At 36.0% G+C, this 22628-nt stretch overlaps 1 protein-coding gene across 1 annotated transcript; it reads left to right on the forward strand.

Annotated features, from left to right (window-relative positions):
- Nucleotides 1-10384: 10384 nt before the first annotated feature.
- Nucleotides 10385-20776, forward strand: LOC138348901 (uncharacterized). The gene is made up of 10 exons (XM_069298498.1): nt 10385-10517; nt 10704-10814; nt 10863-11500; nt 11648-11764; nt 12020-12316; nt 12735-12893; nt 13095-13365; nt 13456-13772; nt 13988-14215; nt 20720-20776. Exons 1-10 carry the CDS (start codon nt 10385-10387, stop codon nt 20774-20776), a joined length of 2328 nt encoding a protein of 775 aa, XP_069154599.1.
- The last annotated feature ends 1852 nt before the right edge of the window (nt 20777-22628 follow it).

Consider the following 22628-nt stretch of genomic DNA (forward strand, 5'->3'; position numbering starts at 1 on the left):
TTGAATAAGAATTTTTATATAAAAAAATGTTTGTTTCTTTATATGGGTGAAGCCACGATATTGTTGATCGCGCTCCTCTACCATAGAAACAATTTTGATTTGAGGTCGGTCTATTAAAAAAATAGTTTATATTTTTTTGAAAATGATTTAAAAGATTTAGTCTGCATATAGGCACAAAAATATTTACATATAAATACACATAATTACTTTTGAAATTCATGGGTAGGTGGTACTTCCGGGGACGCGTCGGTTTAATTTTAAAATTGGACTACATCTCGTAGTTCCTTTGGGATATAAGTAATGAGTAAAGAGAGAGTATCTGTTTTTTGCATCTGTTGATATTATTGTGCCTTGGTTTGATTCGGGCATATGCAAACTTCGAGCGTGATGCAAGCTTGGGCTTATGCAAGTTTCTGGCGCAATGCAGTCTCGAGCACAATGCAACAATGCATTTCTTCGGGCATAATGTAATGATGCATTTATTCGGGCACAATGCGATGATGCATTACTTCGGGCATATGCATTGATGTATTTCTTCGGGCACATGCAATGATGCATTTCTTCAGACACATGCAATATCGAGCACAATGCAATGATGCACTTCTTCGGGCACAATGTAATATCGGGCAAATGCAGTATCGAGCGTATGTAATGATGCATTTCATCGGGCACATGCAGTATCGAGCACATCCAATGATGCATTTCTACGAGCATAATGCTATCTCGGGCATAATGTAATCATGCAATCATAGATCTCAGGCATAGTGCAATTTCATAGTTGAATGAGAAGGGTATGTAGTAGCTTGGACATCCGCCTTGTTGGAGGGTCGAGTTTCATTTGTCGGGCTCAAAAGTGATATATTGATTGTTCAAACTGCCTTTGTATATGTACCTGTATTTTTTACATTCAAAGAAAAAAGTTAGTTTAAAAGGGGGGTTGATCTGCATCCATGATTTGGCGCAGCTTACTCCTTTGGCTCGCCATCCACACCTCTTCGAGCGTCTGTTTTTCATAAAAAGGGAGAGGAAACTTTGAATGATTTTGAAATTATCGTTTAGTAAAAGCTGATGTCGAATCTTTGACCATGGCATAGGTTGAGAGTTTACAACGTCTGACTCAATAGTAGATTTATCATTTGATCTTCGTTGTAAGCTGACTGCTTGTTGAGAAGAAACTTTTGGCAAAATTTTTGAGTTTACTCAAAAATTCTGCCCCAGTATGAAGATGTGCAAGGAGAAATCTTGATGGAATTTTTGAGATCCTCTCAAAAATTCTGCCCCAGTTATCAATAGAAGGGGAAAATGGGAGTTTCATTTATAATAAGACCGAACCCCATAGGAGCGCCTACGTATCACCTCTTAAACGGGAAACAGGTCTGACGTAGTTCCAAAAGATATGACATAGGAGGTCTTTGGTACAGAGACATTTGATATGGAGCTCGGTTGACTTTGATAGGCAGAGTAGTCTGGAGGAGGATTATTTCGGAGAGTGACTTGACTTGCGAAAGGTGGCATATCCATGTTGGTCTCCAAAGTGGGATTGGCGGAAGTAGCAACTTTGCCCACTCGCACATGTCCAACCACTCTTCTTCTAACTTCTTTATTTTCTTCTCAAGGTTTGATACCAACTTGTTTGAAAGACACTTCTTTTCAATAGTTTTGCACATAACCTTAGCATTAGTCACTTTCACTTTTCCTTTGCAATTCTAAGTAGAAAGAGGAGGAAATGAACCCTTTGATCGCGTGGGGTAAACCATGGTCTACAGATCAACCATTGGGAAAGGGTAAAGAAAATAAAAAATAAAAACAAAACAAAGCCCAAGTTAGAACATTGCATTATTTGGGATATCAAACACATTATTTAAGATAAACGCCCTAAATGCAAAAGAGCCTCGTTGAGCTAGAGGTAGGCCTAAGCGACACATAAGTGATGCACAATAATTAATTCAAGCCTTATTTGCCAATTTAGATTTTAGATTAGAAGAAACAGAACTTTCATTTTTTGCATTATTTGGGATATCAAACACATTATTTAAGATAAACGCCCAAAATGTAAAAGAGCCTCGTTGAGCCAGAGGTAGGCCTAAACGACACATAAGTGATGCATAATAATTAATTCAAGCCTTATTTGCCAATTTGGATTTTAGATTAGAAGAAACAGAACTTTCATTTATTATAAAATTCAAACAATACATCATAAAAAAGCTGAAATAAACTAAGGGAAAATGGATAACTTGGGGAAAATCACCCTAAATTCTGGAATCTTGGAGGTATCGACTCCAAGAGCTTGGCGCCACTTGACCTATTGTGATGGGAGGGACTTCTTGTGTCACGTTTAACACACTCCGTACCCATATGTTTTCCCTTTCATCGGTAAGCCCATGGTATCCTTCTCCACTTGATATTGGGACTTCAGATTCTATCAAGATCCATATGCGATACTCATGCGTGCATAAAGTCTGTCGTTCACCAATAGGAATAGTCAACACACGCTCCCATCGTCGAAGTATGTTGTGGAATTGTGGTTTATCTAGTACAAACTAATACTTAAATGGCTCTATTTCAGATCGGAGTGGTATGACTTGAGTTTTCCCAAATTGGCGAAGTACTCGAAGAGGCGCATATGGTTGGACACCCTTTAAGCCAATAAGCTTGATGAATTATCAGTCGTCCCCTCTTACTATGACATTAGGCGTGGACAACCAATGAAACTTCCATTGAATTCGGCGGCTCTCAAGCTCAGTCATAAATATCTGCCAGTCCACAAATCCTACAGGTGCGGCGAAACGTGCCAACCTTCTTGGATGATTATCAATCTTGTTGCCTTGACCAAGATAGGTATCTACTATGTCAGATCGCTTGTGGACGTGATCGATATCCCATAGTTGAAGTAGAAGGTTGCATCCCTCGAAGAACATTCTACCATCAACACATGCTAACAGACTCCTCATTATCTCTGCCAGGATCATGGGCACTATAGTTTTCCTAGGCTCACCTCCTCTTTGAGCTAGGTCTCGAACCACTTACCTTAGGCATGTATTGATTCTTCCTCTATATTTAAGAAAAACCAAGGATCCCAATAAGGAGATGGCAAAGGCATCCAGACGATACTTTTCCCATTCTTCAACGGAGCACTCAAATTCATAGTCATAAATGTAGTAGCCATCATCTCGACCGAATCGTGAATATAAGAAGTGTAAAATAGTCCACCCAAGGTCTAAAGAAGTCCAAGTTGGATTAGACTTATTCCCCATACTTTTTAGAAATTCCCTTGATGACGGCTTATATGGTACCATCATTTGACACTCATGGTATGGAAGGTAGATGAAACCGCTAAGTTCTTTAATTATTGGTGTCAAGTTGCAATCTTTAAACTTGAACACCATCCTCACAGGGTCCCAATACTCTAGTAGCGCCCTAGTCAGGTGAGGGTTTGGTACGACAAAAATAAGAAATGTGAGGCCACCCAACAATTGATGAATCTCTCTTTCCTTATATCTTCTTATATCTATCCACCAGTTCTTAAGTCTCTGACTCACTTCTTTCACCATTTGAGTGTTTGGGGGTTCATACTCATCCATGACCCTGCAAGCAAAACAATAAACAACTTCTAAACTCCATTTTTGGCAAAATTGGCTTGATTTAATTATTATGATCACATTGACACATAAGTATGCAATTTGTCAAAGGGTGTTGGGGCCCTTTAGACGAGAGGGTGGCTACTAATTATGTGGATTGACACCAAGGTTCAAACCACGTAGGGCTTATGCAACATGTATGACCTAACCAGGACTTCTAAGAGTTGGCTTGACACGGACTTGAAAGGGATTCTATGCGAGAGTCTCGTGGCTTTGCGGTAGTAAAACTATCCGTTACGTCCACACATATGCCGACTCTCTATAATGGGTATTTGAATAGAATTGGAGTAGTTGTGAGAGGTGCAAAGACTTAACATCACGAGAACAAAATAAAAAAAGAAGAAAGAGGGTCCCAATTGGGGGAAGTATGAGCGGAATGCCAATTATCAAAGCAATAAACACTTAGCATTTAAATTGGAAAGTGGTAATATATAGGCAGTTTATTAACAATAAATAGATAAATAAGCATGAACAAATAAGGAATTTAAACATATAAAGATATAAAAAAAACTACGCAAATAAGGAAAGAGGGTATGGTATTAAACATTTAATTAAGCAAATAAGGGAAAAAGGAAGAGGTGAACATGGTAATAAACAATTAAGGAAAAGGGAAATAGATGGAACATGGAGAGAAAATAGTAAATAAGACAAAAAATAAACTAAACATGGTAAGCACCTAACAAATAATGAAATGACAAAATAAAGTAATCCCCACATAAATAAGCACGAAACATGTTATGGTAAGAACCTAATATCCCCAGCGGAGTCTCCATTCTGTCGCGCCCCATTTTTCACAAAAATGAGTTTTGTGCACGACCTAACAACTCTTTTGGGATTGTGAGTTTGGAGTCGCCATCTAACGAATTAAGGCGCGTTAGGGCACCTATCTAGCCTAACTAAGTCTACCTAAGGTCAGCGAGCCAGAGGTTAGGGTAAAGGTTCAAATTACCTCGAGGGGAAGGTGTTAGGCATCGCGCGAGGTCCACAAATGTGGGTCCAGGCCGTATCTCATGCAATCTATGTGGGGGTTACAAGTAGCAATCAAGGTCACTTCATTATTATTTAATAATATACTTGCTAAGTGATAACAAATATAAAACAATTAAGACTATTTTATTATTTTTATTAATTTAGATACGCAAGGCTAGGTGATATCAATAAATAAACAATCAAATTTATTTTTATTATTATTTTAACATACGACACTATGTTATAACCAAAATTGGAAAATATTAAGCAATTAATATGTGGGAAAGTAATGTTTTGAAAATGGAGCAAGTTTTGAATAGAAATTTTTATTAAAAAAAATATTTGTTTCTTTATAGGAGTGATGCCACGATATTGTTGATCGCGCTCCTCTACCGTAGAAATAATTTTGATTTGAGGTCAGTCTATTTAAAAAATAGTTTATATTTTTTGAAAATGATTTAAAAGATTTAGTTTGCATGTAGGAACATAAATATTTACATATAAATACACATAATTACTTTTGAAATTCATGGGTAGGTGGTACTTCCGGGGACGCGTCGGTTTAATTTAAATATTGGAACTACATCTCGTAGTTCCTTTGACTTTCCCATTAACGATAGGTTAGGAGATAGTGCTTTATAATTTATTTTTTTTTTAAAAAAATTAACAATGTCATAATCAATCCATTAATAAGTTTTGGATCTTCTGCAGTATTTTTGGTTATTTATAGTTGAACTATTGGTAAATGTTGGGGTTTAAAATTTGTTGGTTCGCTCACCTAGTAGGTTAAGTGTGGGTGCCACTCACGACTCGTTTTGGGTCGCGAAAGTTCATCAATCCAACGAATTTTTTAAATATTAATTTAACTGGATTAACCGTCATTTGACAGACATCCATTAATAATCTGATTTGTCGTCAACTTAAACGACTTACCCGTTTTAGTCGTATAAAAAATAAGTTTTTATTTATGCATTTCAGATAAGATAAGTGAACTTTCTAACTTCAAATTCCAAAACCCACGATTATTTATGTACACACGAAATTATTATATTGTAACACATTCGACATCTTCATTCAGCTAATTAAACAATGTGGTAAGTTTTCGAAAAAAATTCGATAAACTTCAAATAGTTGTTATTTCTATTATTATAACTAGTACAGAATTAGTTTTGTTAGAAAAAAACTACTTTTTTTGTTTTGATAATTTTATTGTTCTTATTATTTTTTAATGTTTTTCATCAATTAATAATATGTGTTGTATATTATAATTTTCATATTATAATTTCGTAAATGAATCCTAATTATTTATACAAAATTGGAAAATTACATAATGAAAGTTTTTTTTGTTTTTTTTAAAGTAATGCCCAATATATTATATTAAGACACCTATTCCCATTTTTTGCATACAACCAAAACCCTTTCAGCAAAACTCTCACTGTAAAAAACTCGTCACTCAGTTTTTCTCTCAACTCAACAATGGTGTACTCTATTGTTACTAGCTCATCATTTGTACCGGCTATTCATGGTTCATTTGCGGCTGCGCCGCCTCCGCCGGAATCGCTTGCTGTAAAATCCGGTTCTGTTGGTACAGGGGAATCAATTGCGGTTGTGCAAAAATTGTTGGGATGGTCTGGGGATAACAAATTTTCAAGAATAACAACGTTAAGTCTCTCAATGCTGACTTACCAAAAAATTATTAATTTAACTGAATTAACGGTCGTTTGACAGACATCCGTTAATAATTCTGACATGTCGTTCAACTTTAACGAATTACCCGTTTTAGTCATACAAAATATAAGTATTCATTTCAGATAAGATAAGTGAACCTTCTAACTTCAGATATCATAACTCACAACAAACTTTTTACGCGCAAAATAATTATTTTTTAACGTATTTCATATTTTTTTGTTTAGTTGATACACAATATCGAAAATTTTTAAACGAACTCGATAAACTTCATCTAACCGTTATTTCAGCTATTAGAAGGACATAATTACTTTTATTAATATTTTTTTTATAAGCAATTGATTTTCCTTTATCATTTTTGATAAACTTTGAGCGACTTGTCAAAATTAGTAACAGCTATATAAACGATTTTTCAAAATCCAACGGTTTTTTAAAATAGCAATAATGTTAAGTCGTTCATCAATCTAACGGGTTTATGAAAATAATAAAGGTAAGTCCTTCAATGCTGACTTAAAACGAATAAACAATCGTTTGGGAGCTGTTAATAATACGACAGGTCGCTCAACTCTAACGAATTATCTGTTTCGTCGTATAAAAAACAAGTCTCCCTTTATTCATTTAAGATAAGATAAGTGAAACTTCTAACTTCTTATTTTATAACTCAAGACTATTTACGTACACGCGAAGTTATTAATTATTAACTGTAATGACCCAGAAGGTCATTTTTGAAAATTTTGAATATTTGCTTAACTTGAGTTAATTAATGGATGAATAATTGTTGATTGTTGATTAAATTAATAGTAATGGGCTAAAGTGATAAATATTTTAAGACCTTATACCCTTTAGACTATTTAATATAAAAAAAATGGGTAAAATTTTACCACTTTAGTACATAAATAATTCAGAAAAAGAAATAAGGAAAAGAAAAAAAAAGGGGCGAAGGGTTTTTCTGCACTTGCGGCTACGAATGACTTAAGGTAAGTTTCTTTTCCTTTAGTTTCTTATTTTCTGCACATACATGTGCATACATATCAATATTATATAGTTAATTTTATATATGTGTGTAAAACAATGAAAGAAGATTGCATGAAAAAAAATGAACAGAAAAATCACGTGAACAGTAAAGAAAAAGAAACCATTTGAGGTGGATCAATGATTGGTTCATGATAAGCCAATCAATAGTGGGTCAATGATTGGCTCATAATGAGCCATTGGCTCATAATGAGCCAATCATTAGTGGGTTGAAAAATTTTTAAAAATAGAAGAACAAAAAAAAACATAATGCAGAATACGTAATGACATCATTAGGCGTAAATTTCAGAATATTAGTTATTATATTATGGTTCAAGTCTTGATATATTGGTATGTAATTTAAATACTAGATGAATAAAATTTTGTGAGTACCATTTAAATTATGACGTTGAAAAAATTTGGGATGCAATTCTAAACTTGAAACTTGAAAACTATGATAGTGGAAATTTTAATTGACATCAAGAATTACAAACTTGATTATAAATTTGGGGTGTATTTTTAGGTCAAGGTTAAACACATAAAAGTGTGAGTGTTGTTAGTTTTGAAACCCTGTTGTGAATATATACTTGAATAGATTCCATTGGTTCAGAAGCTCAACGGAAAGGGAAGGCTCAAGTCTAAGAGTAATTATTCGATTGGCTAAGGCAAGTGGATTTCTAAACTCTTGTTAAGCGTATGAAATTCGTGTATTTCCTTGTGTGGTGTTGAGAACAATTTGGAGACTTGTTGCTTATTTGTTATTGTTGTATTCCTTGCTGTAAATTGTGTTTTGTTATTAAAATGATTATCTCCTCATTTTCATTTGAGCATGTCAATTGCATTGTATCTGAGACATGATTGTGGTATAAGGATGTATCATTTCGAGGGTCGTATCGCGCGTCGCTATGGATATTATATTTCGAGGAACGTATCGCGCGCCGTGAAGGTTACTATTATCGAGGGTCGTGTCGTACGCCGCGACAGATGCATGGACACATATGTCCCCCATGGGTCTCGGACTGAGAGACAGCGGGTGTGTATCTTTAAGAAAGACATGCATCATTATACTTGACATTGCATCTAATGGCATTGCACATTTTATTATTGATGAACTTGAACACGTGTTTTGCTGATCTTGTGATTGTTTCTCTATGAAGCTTGTGACTGTTGAATATTGAGTTGTTATTGAGAATGTGTAAACTGATAGAGTGTGGTTATTGAGTTGTGTATTTGGTAAACTGTAAACTGTTAGGCTGTAGTGTGGAGGTTTAGATAGGGTGTAAGAAGTACCCGTATTTTGTTCACTTAACTTGTGTTTACAGGTTTGCTTGTTGGGTACCGCGTGGTTCGGTACTCACCCCTTGCGTTTACAAATTTTTGTAGGTTACGAGCCCGGATCTTCGTGACACCTGTCATTCTTTTCGTTTCCGAGGCATCTTGTGGAGGGTTGTGACGTAGCTGCTTGTTATCTCAGCGGACTTTCCTACTCCAGTTTATTACTTTGTTTTTACTTGAAAGACAACTTCATTTTAGACTTCCATTTTGTTTCAATTCTAATATTTACATTAGAGGCTTGTGCACGTGACAACTTGGTTTTGGGGATTGAATTAATATGACTTGGTTTCATACAAGAAATTGTTGTTGGAGTGTCATTTACTTCCGCACTTTGTTAGATATTGGGTTTTAGGCTGACTTGTCTTGGTGGGATAAGACAAGTGTCATCACACCTATTTTTGGGTCTTGACAAAATGGTATCAATGCCCCAGGTTCATAGGTCTCACGTGTATACAAGCCGAGTCTACATAGAGTCTCAAGGATCAGTACGGAGACGTCTATACTCATCTCTGAGAGACTATAAAGATTACTAGGAAACTTCCTTTTGTTCATTCTTTCTCATCGTGCGTAGTCACCTTCTTTAGTACAGAGTTGTTTTATACTCTTTTGACAGATGACGAGGACTAGAACTAATGTTACTGGTGGTAGAGGGGAGGCACTTCCCGAGGCAATTGTTGAGGCCCCAGCTAGAGGTAGGGGTAGATCTCGAGCTAGGGGTCGTGATAGTAGTGCGACAGTAGCAAGAGGTCGTGGACGTGGAGCAACACCAGTGAGAGGTCGTGCTAGTGAGGTCTCTACAGAACCTCATATTGATGGCAGAGAGGACCAAGTTCCTCCAGATCCTGTAGTCACACCTTTTCTTCAGGATACACTATTGAGGGTGTTAAATGTGCTAGAGGGCTTTTCTCAGGATGGTGTGGCGACTACCACACCACATGACTATTGTACTAGAGAGGGGGCTCAGACCCAAGAGCAACAACCATCTCCAATTGTTCAGGATGCGGTGAGGCAACTACTAGTAGATCCCGTGGTTCAAAATGATGTTTCACCAGCAGTTGGGGGTCAAGTTGCATTGGTGGTTGTTCTGACAGAGGATGAGCAGCGTAGGTATGAGAGATTTCGAAAGATGGACGCACCTCAGTTTCAGGGTGGGAAGAGCGAGGACGCTCATGAGTTTCTAACTATATGCCGAGATTTACTAGAGGTGGTTGGATTAGCTGAGTCACATGGGGTTCGATATGCTACACTCCAGCTTCGTGGACCAACGAGAGACTGGTGGAGGACTTATTTGGGATGTTTGACAGTTGGATCTCCTCCAGTGACTTGGGAGCAGTTTGCTAGTGCATTCCAAGATCGTTTTATCCCATGAAGCGTGAGAGAGGAGAGTCGCTTGAGGTTTGAGAGTCTGAGACATGATGGTTTATCGGTTACAGAGTATGAGGCGCATTTTTCCAGTTGTCTAGGCATGCGTTGGCCATTATTCCAAATGAGACAGAGAGGATCCGCATATTTGTGAGGGGATTGATTTCTCTATCAGGTCAGCTATGTTTTGGGCATCTAGGGAGGGGGCTTCTTTCCAGTCCATTGTGAGCGCCACCAAAGAGGCGGAATTGATGGAGAGAGAGGAGTTTGGGGACCCTAAAAGGTCCTGTATATCAGGCCAGTTTTATGGTGCCTCATCTGTAGGTAGGGGATCATAGAGAGTGAGTGGTTCTTTTCAGCAGCGGGGACTTATTCATGCATCTATGCCGACATTTGAGGGTGGCCAGACATCTAGGGGTTCTTATAGCCCAGGTCAGGGCTCGTACGGTTCACAGCAGCGGCCTACAGGGCGAGGAAATTATAATGGGTTTTCAGGGTCCACACAACAGTTCCCAGGTCAGAGATTTTGTTTTACTTGTGGAGATCCCGATCATCTAATGCGGCAGTGTACTTCACAAAGGGGTCGTGGTGAGCCTCGACCTAATTCTTCATTCCAGACTAGACCACCAGCACCACAGGGTAGAGGTCGTGGCAAAGTTCAGTCAGGTAGAGGTGATAGAGTTTCTAGTAGTGGTGTTGCAGCTCAGCAGAGTGGGGGTAGAGGTACCACCCAGGATGGAGGTGGACGAGGAGGTCACTTCTATGCTTTCCCCGGGAGACCTGAGGAAGAGACCTCTGATGCTGTTATTACAGGTATTATCCCAGTATGCCATCAACCTACGTCTGTGTTGTTTGATCCAGGTTCTACATTCTCTTATGTGTCTATGTATTTTGCTGCTAAATTTGATATGATATGTGATAGCATGACTGTACCTATTCGTGTTTCTACACCCGTGGGCAAGCCCTTACTGGTGGATCGAGTGTATCGATCCTGTCTTATTTCTTTGGCTGGGAATGACACTTGGATAGACTTAATCATTCTGGGGATGGTAGACTTTGATGTTATCTTGGATATGGATTGGCTTTCTCCTTATGAAGCGGTCCTTGATTGTAATGCTAAGGCTGTAACTTTAGCATTTCCTGGTGTTTCGAGGGTTGAGTGGAAGAGTGTTAGTGGCTCTTATCCTAGCAAGGTTATCTCTTTTATTCGTGCTCCGAGAATGGTGGAGAGGGGGTGTTTGTCTTACTTAGAGTTTATTCGGGATACTAGTGTTGAACCACCTCCCACGAACTCTTTTCCCGTGGTTCAGGAGTTTCTCGATGTATTTCCTTCTGATCTTGCAGGTGTTCCTCCCGATAGGGATATCGATTTTGCTATTGATTTGGAGCCGGGAACCAAGCCTATTTCTATCCCTCCATACCGTATGGCTCCAACAGAGTTGAAAGAATTGAAGGATCAGTTGCAGGATTTATTGAGTAAGGGTTTTATTCGCCCTAGTGTGTCACCTTGGGGTGCCCCTGCATTGTTTGTGAAGAAAAAGGATGGGACTATGAGGATATGTATTGATTACAGACAGTTGAACAAAGTAACAGTGAAGAATAAGTATCCTCTTCCGTGTATTGATGACTTATTTGATCAATTACAGGGAGCATCATTGTTCTCTAAGATTGATTTGAGGTGTGGGTATTATCAGTTGAAGATTAGGGCATCAGATATCCCTAAGACAGCTTTTCGGACCCAATATGGGCATTATGAGTTTCTAGTAATGTCCTTCGGATTGACTAATGCCCCCGCAACATTCATAGAGTTGATGAATGGGGTGTTTCGACCATACCTTGATTCTTTTGTGATTGTTTTCATCGATGACATCTTGGTTTACTCTAAGACTGAGGAAAACCATGTCCGACACCTGAGGATTGTACTTCAGAGGTTGAGATAAGAGAAGTTGTATGCCAAGTTCTCAAAATGTGAATTCTGGCTTACTTCTGTGACATTCTTGGGACACGTGGTGTCCAAGGAGGGTATTAGAGTAGATCCGGCCAAAATTGAGCCAGTTAGAGGCTGGACGCGACCTACTTCACCTACTGAGATTCAGAGTTTAGTGGGATTGGCTGGCTATTATCGACGATTTGTTCAGAGTTTCTCTACTATTGCAGCTCCATTAACTAGATTGACTCGACAGGATGTGCGTTTTCAGGGGTCTGATGAGTGTGACCTGAGCTTTCAAAAACTGAAGACTTTGTTTACTTCAGCTCCTGTGTTGACTCTACCTGAGAAGGGTGTAGACTTTACAGTGTATTGTGATGCTTCAGGAGTTGGATTGGGTGGTGTGTTGATGCAGAAGGGGAAAGTGATTGCTTATGCTTCTAGGCAGTTGAAATCCCATGAGAAGAACTACCCTACTCATGATTTGGAGTTGGCGGCTGTGGTATTTGTACTTATGTTATGGCGTCATTATTTGTATGGAGTGCATTGTGAGATCTTCACTGATCATCGGAGTCTTCAGTATCTCTTTAGCAAGAGGGATTTGAACTTTGAGGCAATGAAGATGGCTTGAGTTGCTGAAGGACTATGATATGACCATTCTGTATCATCCGGGGAAGGCCAATGTTGTGGCCGATGCTTTGAGTAGGAAGACTCATAGCATGGGGAGTCTTGCATCTCTTAGTGTTGAGGAGAGACCATTGGCTAGAGATGTTCAATTGTTAGCTAACAGTCTTGTCCGATTACAGATCTCAGAGGAGAGTGATGGGATGATTGCTTTTATTGAGGCTCGATCTTCTTTAGTCGAACAGATTCTTGCACACAAGTTTGATAATGAAAAATTATGTCTCATTCGAGACAAAGTATTGAGAGGGGAAGCTAAGAAGGCTGTCCTTGATTCTGATGGTGTATTGCGGATCGGAGGTAGAATTTGTGTGCCCAGGACAGGCGATTTGATTAGATTGATTCTTGAGGAGGCCCATTGTTCTCGATATTCCATCCATCCGGGAGCGGCGAAGATGTATCATGATCTGAGTCAGCATTATTGGTGGTGTGGGATGAAGAGAGATATTTCAGACTTTGTTTCGAGGTGTTTGACTTGCCAACAGGTCAAGTGTAAACACCAGCGGCCCGGGGGTGTATCTCAGAAGATGCCTATTCCTACTTGGAAGTGGGATCGGATTACTATGGACTTTGTTGTGGGTTTGCCGACCACAGTGGGTGGTTATGACTCTATTTGGGTTGTTGTTGATAGGCTGACCAAGTCTGCCCACTTCATTTCGGTTCGGGTGAAATATACGGCAGAAAAGTTAGCCGAGTTATATATTAGTCAGATTGTTCGACTACATGGAGTTCCTATTTCTATCATATCAGATCGAGGTTCTCTATTTACTTCTCATTTCTGGAAGGCATTACAACATGGTCTGGGTACTCAGTTAGATATGAGTATGACATTTCACCCTCAAACAGATGGTCAATCTGAACGGACCATTCAGGTATTGGAAGATATGCTTCGATCGTGCGTGATCAATTTTGGTGCTAGATGGGATCAACATTTACCATTAGCGGAGTTTACCTATAGTAACAGTTACCACTCTAGTATCCAGATGGCCCCATTCGAGGCGTTGTATGGAAGGCGGTATAGGTCTCCGATTGGTTGGTTTGATTCGACGGAGATGGACTCTTTGGATACAGACTTGCTGAGAGATGCTATGGATAAAGTCCGTATGATTCAATATAGATTATTGACAGCTCAGAGTCGACAAAAGAGTTATGCAGACCGGAGAGTTAGAGCCTTAGTGTTTATGGAGGGTGATCATGTTTGGCTCCGAGTATCACCCATGAAGGGTGTGATGAGGTTTGGAAAGAAGGGCAAGCTTGCCCTAGGTTCATTGGACCTTTTGAGATTTTGAGCCGAGTGGGAGAGGTGGCCTATAAGTTGGCCTTGCCACCTAGTTTGTCGGCAGTTCATCCTGTTTTCCATGTATCTATGCTTCGGAAGTACATTCCGGATGAACCTCATGTGCTTTCACTTGACTCTGTGGAGTTGGGTCCAGACTTGATATTTGAGGAGGATCCTATAGCTATTTTGGATAGGCAACTTCGAAAGCTTAGGACCAAAGAGATTGCTTCAGTGAAGTGCAATGGAAGCACCGATCAGTGGAAGAGGCAACTTGGGAGACTGAGTCTGATATGCATGCTAGATATCCTCAACTTTTTAAAGCTTCAGGTAATTTCTTTTACTTTATGTTCGAGGACGAACATGATTTTTAGTGGTGGATAATGTAATGACCTGGAAGGTCATTTTTGAAAATTTTGAATATTTGCTTAACTAGAGTTAATTAATGGATGAATAATTGAAGATTATTGATTAAATTAATAGTTAATGGGCTAAAGTGATAAAATTTTTAAGACCTTATACCCTTTAGACTATTTAATAAAAAAATATGAGTAAATTACCACTTTTAGTACATAAATAATTCAGAAAAAGAAATAAGGAAAACAAAAAAAAAAGGGCGAAGGGTTTCTCTACATTTGCGGCTACGAACGGCTTAAGGTAAGTTTCTTTTTCTTTAGTTTCTTATTTTATGAACATACATGTGCATACATATAAATATTATATAGTTAATTTTATATATGTGTGTATAACAATGAAAGTAGATTGCATGAAAAAAAATCAACAGAAAAATCACGTGAACAGTAAAGAAAAAGAAACCATTTGAGGTGGATCAATGATTGGTTCATGATGAGCCAATCATTAGTGGGTCAACGATTGGCTCATAATGAGCCAATCATTAGTGGGTTGAAAAATTAAAAAAAAAGAACAAAATAAAAACATAAAACAGAATACGTAATGGCATCATTAGGCGTAAATTTCAGAATATTAGTTATTATATTATGGTTCAAGTCTTGATATATTGGTATGTAATTTAAATACTAGATGAATAAAATTTTGTGAGTACCATTTAAATTATGACGTTGGAAAAATTTGGGATGCAATTCTAAACTTGAAACTTGAAAACTATGATAGTGGAAATTTTAATTGACATCAAGAATTACAAACTTGATTATAAATTTGGGGTGTATTTTTAGGTCAAGGTTAAACACATAAAAGTGTGAGTGTTGTTAGTTCTGAAACCTTGTTGTGAATATATACTTGAATAGATTCCATTGGTTCAGAAGCTCAATGGAAAGGGAAGGCTCAAGTCGAAGAGTAATTATTCGATTGGCTAAGGCAAGTGGATTTCTAAACTCTTGTTAAGCGTATGAAATTCGTGTATTTCCTTGTGTGGTGTTGAGAACGATTTGGAGACTTGTTGCTTATTTGTTAGTGTTGTATTCCTTGCTGTAAATTATGTTTTATTATTAAAATGGTTATCTCCTCATTTTCATTTGAGCATGTCAATTGCATTGTATCTGAGACATGATTGTGGTATAAGGATGTATCATTTTGAGGGTCTTATCGCGCGCCGCGATGGATATTATATTTCGAGGGATGTATCGCGCACCGTGAAGGTTACTATTATCGAGGGTCGTGTCGTACGTCGCGACAGATGTATGGACAGATATGTCCCCCATGGGTCCCGGACTGAGAGACAACGGGTGTGTATCGTTAAGAAAGACATGCATCATTATACTTGACATTGCATCTAATGGCATTGCACATTTTATTATTGATGAACTTGAACACGTGTTTTGCTGATCTTGTGATTGTTTCTCTGTGAAGCTTGTGACTGTTGAATATTGAGTTGTTATTGAGAATGTGTAAATTGATAGAGTGTGGTTATTGAGTTGTGTATTTGGTAAACTGTAAACTGTTAGGCTGTAGTGTGGAAGTTTAGATAGGGTGTAAGAAGTACCCGTATTTTGTTCACTTAACTTGTGTTTAGAGGTTTGCTTGTTGGGTACCGCGTGGTTTGGTACTCACCACTTGCGTCTACAAATTGTTGTAGGTTACGAGCCCGGATCTTCGTGACACCTGTCATTCTTTTCGTTTCCGAGGCATCTTGTGGAGGGTTGTGAGGTAGCTGCTTGTCATCTCAGCGGACTTTCCTACTCCAGTTTATGACTTTGTTTTTACTTGGAAGACAACTTCATTTTAGACTTCCATATTGTTTCAATTCTAATATTTACATTAGAGGCTTGTGCACGTGACAACCTGGTTTTGGGGATTGAATTAATATGACTTGATTTCATACTAGAAATTGTTGTTGGATTATTATTTACTTTCGCACTTTGTTAGATATTAGGTTTTAGGCTGACTTGTCTTGGTGGGATAAGACAAGTGCCATCACACCTATTTTCGGGTCGTGACATTAACGTTTTCGATATTTTTATTTAGTTAATAAACAATATGAAAATATTTTTAAAAGAACATGATAAACTTCATCTAATCGTTATTTTAGTTATTAGAAGAACATAATTACTTTTATTTGACACTTTTTTTTATTAATAATTACTTTTCCTTATTATTTTAATATAATAATGGATAAATTTTGAGCGGCAAATTTATGTAACGGCTGTATAAACTATTTTTCAAAATCCAACGGTTTTTCAAAATAACAATAATGTTAAGTCGTTCATCGACCGAATGAATTTTTCAAAATAATAACGGTAAGCACATCAACACTGACTTACCAAAAAAATACTTAAAGTGAATTAACGGTTGGTTGGCAGACATCTGTTAATAATTCTGACATGTCGCTCAACTCTAACGAATTATCGGATTTAGTCGTATAAAAATAAGTATTTATTTCAGATTAGATAAGTGAACCTCTTAACTTCAAATTCTATAACTCACGACTATTAATGTACGCGTGAAATTATGAATTTTTAACGTATTCGATATGTTTGTTTAGTTAATAAATAATATGAAAATGTTTTTAAAAGAAATCGATAAAATTTCATCTAACCGTTATTTCAGTTATTTAGAAGGACATAATTACTTTTATCAGTACACTTTTTTTTGGTTTTTAATAAACAATTGATTTTCCTTATTATTTTACTACCATTATGAATAAACTTTTTGCGACTTGTCAAAATTTAGTAACGCTATATAAATAATTTTTCAAAAATTCAACGGTTTTTAAAATAGCAATAACGTTAAGTTGTTCATCAACCCAACGATTTTTTAACAATAATGACGGTAAGTACCTCAACATTGAATTACAAAAAAATTAATCAAACTGAATTAACTGTCGTTTGATAGATGTCCATTAATAATTCTGACATCTCGCTCAATTTTAACGAATTATTCTTTTTAGTCGTAGTGAACCTTCTAACTTCAGATTCCAGAGCTCACGACTATTTATTTACGCGTGAAATTATTATTTTTTAACGTATTCGACATTTTTATTCGATTAATTAAACAACATGATTTTTTTTTAAAAAATCAATAAATTTCAAATAATCGTTATATAAGTTATAATAACGAGCACAAAATCACTTTTTATTAGCAAAACAACTCCTTTTTTGTTTTGATAATTTATTTTTTCTTTTTTTTTATATTAAACTTATGCTTATAATTACTTAATAATAAATGTTATATATTATGATTTCATATTATAATTTCGTAAAGAAATCCTAATTATTTATACAAAATATAATAAAAGTTTTTTTCTTTTTCTTTTTTTAGAAAGTAACGCCAAACCGTTTATATTAAAGCCAGATACCTCTTTCCATTTTTCACTTACAACCAAACCCTTTTCACTGAAAAACTCTTTTCACTCTGTTTTTTTCTCTCAACTCAACAATGGTATACTCTACTGTAACTAGCTCATTATTTGAACCGGTAATTCATGCTTCATCTTCAGTGGCACCGCCTCTGCCGGAATCGCTTACTGTAAAATCCGGTTCTGTTGGTACTGGAAATGAATTGCGGTTGCGCAAAAATTGCAGGGAGGATTGAATAATGACTTTTAAAAAAATGTTGCAAAACTTTGTAAGAAAAAACTAGTAGAACATTATTGTAGTAAATTTATTAAATACAAAGAACTTACTATGAAATATATTCAAAAGCGAAGTAATTTGTTAAATGCATGCAATGATTTTAATTTAATATCATTATTATTTTAAGAAAACAACATATTGCATCATAAGTGCAGAAATCTTCAAAAGGTCAAATTAATAATATTAGCTAATTTAAAAGGGGGCAAAAATATACACAACAAATTATATTGGAGTGGGTATGCTAAAATTTATTTATAAACCTACAAATATGATTTCTAAGTGTTCAAAACGGAGTAACACATATAGACGTAATTTGTAAATCTAAATGATATGAACATTTTAATCCTTTGGCATGATTTCTACGGGATAAGACAATGCTAAAAGTTATAACATATTTTTTTACATCTAGCAACCTACTAGATTATTAGGATTTGATTTTAATACAAAAATTAGTGGAATCTAGTTATTTTTTAAAACTTATTAACAAGCAAAGCATCAAGCATGTTGAAAATTGGTTAGATTACAATGCCTATAAACAATAATTCTAGGTGGTTAAAGATTTGAAAATAATTATATAGAAACCATCGATATTCAAATTATTTTTTAAGATTTTGAAGAATATAATTGACTTCGAATATTGATATGATGTCTAGATTTTCGGAATAACAAATTTTTCACTCTATAATAGATTCAAAATTCTTAAAATTCTCGTGTCAATACACACAAAAAAAGATAGTGAGAAATACCCATATAAACACTACCATTAAATTATTTTTTTCCTTCTTGCATTTTCAAATCTTTATTTCGTGCATGTTTGATATAATTTCTTCGCATTACATGAATATTCTTTAATAGATCTACCAAATAGAAGATCAACCGTAACGTACAAACAAGATACACTACAAAGTATAAACAAATTGAAATAAATAAATAAAAACTCTTCATTTCGTGCATCTTTGAAACCATTTCTTCCATGGGCGGATCTATAGGTGTTTTTGGGGGTGTCACGACACCCACTAATCTCGAAAAAACCTTCGTATATATGTATACATGTTTAAGAAAGCGAATATATACTTTCTTTGCCACCTACTAAATAAAATGATTAACAGTTCAATTGGCAAAGTATATAGTATGCCACACGGGCAACATTGGTTTGAACCTCGTTGGAAGCTTTTACTTTCTTTTTTATCCTTTTGTTTTCTCTTATTTAATTTTTTTTAATGTGTGAGTTTTTTTCCCTTTCATTCATTCTTAATTATATACAAGTATTCTTTGCTAATTCAAATTGACTTCTATTCACAATAATTAATTTTAAAGTTCTTTTACTTTCTATTTCACTAATTATTGATCTCTTGATATGAGTGTCGCGTGTTTATACTTTATCAATTAAATTATGAACGTAACATAAATATTCTTAAGAATATATTTAAATAGTAATTTCAAAAAATATAAATTTTAAAAATGATAAATATTATTATTAGAGTTCTTTTAATTTGAATTCGATCTTCACCAACATTCTTGCTAATTAAGATGACTAGATTTAAACTAAAATTTGTATTCTCTTTTGTTATATTTTGCAACAACACGTAAAGTCAATGGAATATGAATATATTGAGTTAACACTTAGATAGTTTATACAAGCTCAAATTTCAGTGTGAGAAAACTCTTTTTTCCTCAAAGTTTCAGCAAATAAGGCCACTAATTCCTAAAAAGAAATAAAAATTTAATTGTTACTTAGCTTTAATCTCGTAATATCTAAAAGAGAATATTATCAACATGCATGTTTGATCGATTTGTTTATAGAGATCGAAAAAAGATAAATAACTCGACTGTAACTCAAAATTAAAGCAACCGACCCGCTTATATTACTTGAACAATGTGGCACCCAGGACTTTTAAATCCTAGATCCGCCTCTGATTTCTTCATTGGTTATGGAAATTCTTTAACCGATCTACTAAATAGACTACTATTCCCAAAATACAAAGAACATGCACTGTAAAATATAAACAAGTTAAAAAAAATAAATAAATCAAGAAGATCTCTGAAATCCTAAACATTGCTTAAATGATTAGTAGAAGAAATATTATTTTGTTTTGGATAATGGTATTTTAAATTGATAAAGTAATAGAGAAAAATTAACTCTTTTTAAATAGTAACCCACTATCTTGTGGTTTTTTTTGAAAGAAAAACACAATATATATTTTTTATATCACCGTTTCAATAATCATTTTTAATTTATATTTCTAGTTTTTCTAAGACTAATACACTTGTATTTATTAAAACTGCGTTCGTATTTGTTTTACAAACAATTTTTAATTTTAATTATTTTAAAAATTGCTTTAATTTTTTGTTTTTGAATTATAGATTATTTTAAATCTTTAAATTTCATGTAAAAGAATACATGATTACATGATAAAGATGAGAAAGTGAAGTTAGGTTGAATTCAAAATGTATTTTAAATTTAAAAATTTCTACAATTGTGATAAATAGGGAATTATAACCACCTCCAAACCGTAACCTTTATCTTTCTATTCAAATATAAAAACAACAAATAACAAGAAGAACTGAAATCCTTCTGATCAATATCTTGTTATTCTTGATGCTTGAAAGTAGTTTCCCTTTTTGAATGAATGAGTAATATGTGTTGTTTTGATTGATATATATCATCAAGATTTGTTGTCCATCAAACAAAACAACCTAGTCGGTTTTGATTGGAGAAGTACTCTGCTTCTCACCAACCTCCTTGACGCAGACAACTTTTTACAACTGTTTTTACTTTTGGCAGGTGAGACTGGTTTTCTTCATATTCTGGAGAGGACCGGGTCCCGGCACTTGTGAGTAATCATCAAAATATCTTGTGGAGAGACTCCTGTCGATTTTTCCCCTTTTGATGATGACAAACCAACATGCATTTGTTCCTATACATTCATTCACAAAATACATAAAGTATTCTTTTATGGACATCATTCCCCTTTAAACCATGATTCCCCCTTACATAGATTTCCCCCTTACACTTGGATTCCTGTCTCCCTTGAACAACTACTACAAATCTCCCCCCTTTGATATCATTGAAAAGGAGGGACAATAAACATACGTAAAATCCAACATATGAGAACAAGAGAATCTAGGGCTATGGCTACATAGAAAATGTGAATGTAAGCAAAAAGAGATGACAATAATACGCAGAAGTAGTTCATAAAAATAGAAATAAGATTTGATCATATTAGTACTGGCCACTTAAAATTAACAAAAGACTACATCACGCCACTGGAAGAGAAAGGAGTACAATTAGACTGGAAGACACAACAGGAAATATTTAGGACGTAGGGGGAGAGGGATTAAGAGTTCACAGAAGCGAAAACACTCGCTCATTGGAATCCTCATGAGCCTTAATGAGTTGCTTGTTGAGATCTTGAATTTCCTAACTGAGGAAGGCATTCATAGATTTTAGGTGATTATTTTCAGCTTTCAACTTTCTTAGTTCTCCCCTATCGTCTTGACTAAGACCAAGTCCTCTTGAGATCACCTTCTGAAGCTCATACTTAAGAGTGACCACCTCAACTTCCTTAGCATCCAAAAGAACAGTGAGATCATCCACTTCCCGCTTAAGAACAACTTGTTGCTCAAGGACTGCTGCAACTTGTGAGCGACCTGGTGCTTTTCCTTCAATACACTCACAATCTCGGAGAGTGGACTTGGAAAACATATGTTTGACAGTACCTAGTACTCCCATCCCTAAGGGCACCACAAAGTGATTGAACACCCAGTTGAGAAGATACCCATGTACAATTCCATGATTCCCCTTCGTCCATGTCATAACACGATGCATATTCTGAAGCATGATTTTCAGGAGATTTATCGCTTCAAGATCACTTAATTTTTCCATCAGAAAGAGATTTGTAGAAGATGCGATTGTACGTTTCTCCGACCTAGGAACCATGACCTTGTTAACAAGCTCAAAGGTCAATTAATACTTGCCCTTGAGGTACTTTTTGGTTACCCCTGCCTTCTTAGGTTCTCCCTTCTTTGAGGCGAGTTCTGTGAATACCATCGAAGGCCTACACCCTTCAATAGAATGTATTACAGTAGTAGTCACATCCAAGATAATACCCAATGTTTCTTTATTCAAACTTATCTTTACCCCCTTAACGAAAGTCGAAATACTCCCATCATCAAGAAAATCCATTTTGTAATATAACTCGCGGACCTATGGCTCATGGAGATACGGTTTTAGAGGCTCGAACAAATGTCCCCATTCCTGGATAGTAACAACGTCACTAAGAGCTCCCATACCACGCTTCGTTAGAATATCTTTAGTAAACACTCGACCATTCAGAACTTTTTGCAGTTTCATCTTCTAAACTCTTTCTTCTCTTGTCATGTCAGTTGCATCAGACTTTACCCTAGGACCAGATCCCTTTACAGGTGAAACTTCAAATTTTCTTCTTCTGGGCTATCACCTTTTTGACCTTCTTCACTAGAGATTTCTTTGAGTTCTTTTGACTTTAATTGAATCTCTCATTTACACCCACTAATTCCCTTCTTCGCTTAGCCACATACTTGAATTCCTCAGATTTTGAGTCATTATCCTCAACAGGGACCGGGTCAATAACAAAGTCCTCTTAAACCACCCCTCGAATTCTTTGATGTCTTCTTTTCTGTGTCTGTACTGCATTTGCCAATATGGCACTACC

The sequence above is a fragment of the Solanum lycopersicum genome, chromosome 5 (genome assembly GCF_036512215.1).
Source record: "Solanum lycopersicum chromosome 5, SLM_r2.1".
Classification (NCBI taxonomy): Eukaryota; Viridiplantae; Streptophyta; class Magnoliopsida; order Solanales; family Solanaceae; genus Solanum; species Solanum lycopersicum.

Coding starts and splice junctions, on each gene's coding strand:
- LOC138348901 (XM_069298498.1), top strand. CDS start 10,385: ATGCCGACATTTGAGGGTGGCCAGACATCTAGGGGTTCTTATAGCCCA. Junction 10,815..10,862: donor CTCTGATGCTGTTATTACAG/GTATTATCCCAG, acceptor TGTTTGATCCAG/GTTCTACATTCTCTTATGTG. Junction 11,765..12,019: donor ATGGGCATTATGAGTTTCTA/GTAATGTCCTTC, acceptor GTGGTGTCCAAG/GAGGGTATTAGAGTAGATCC.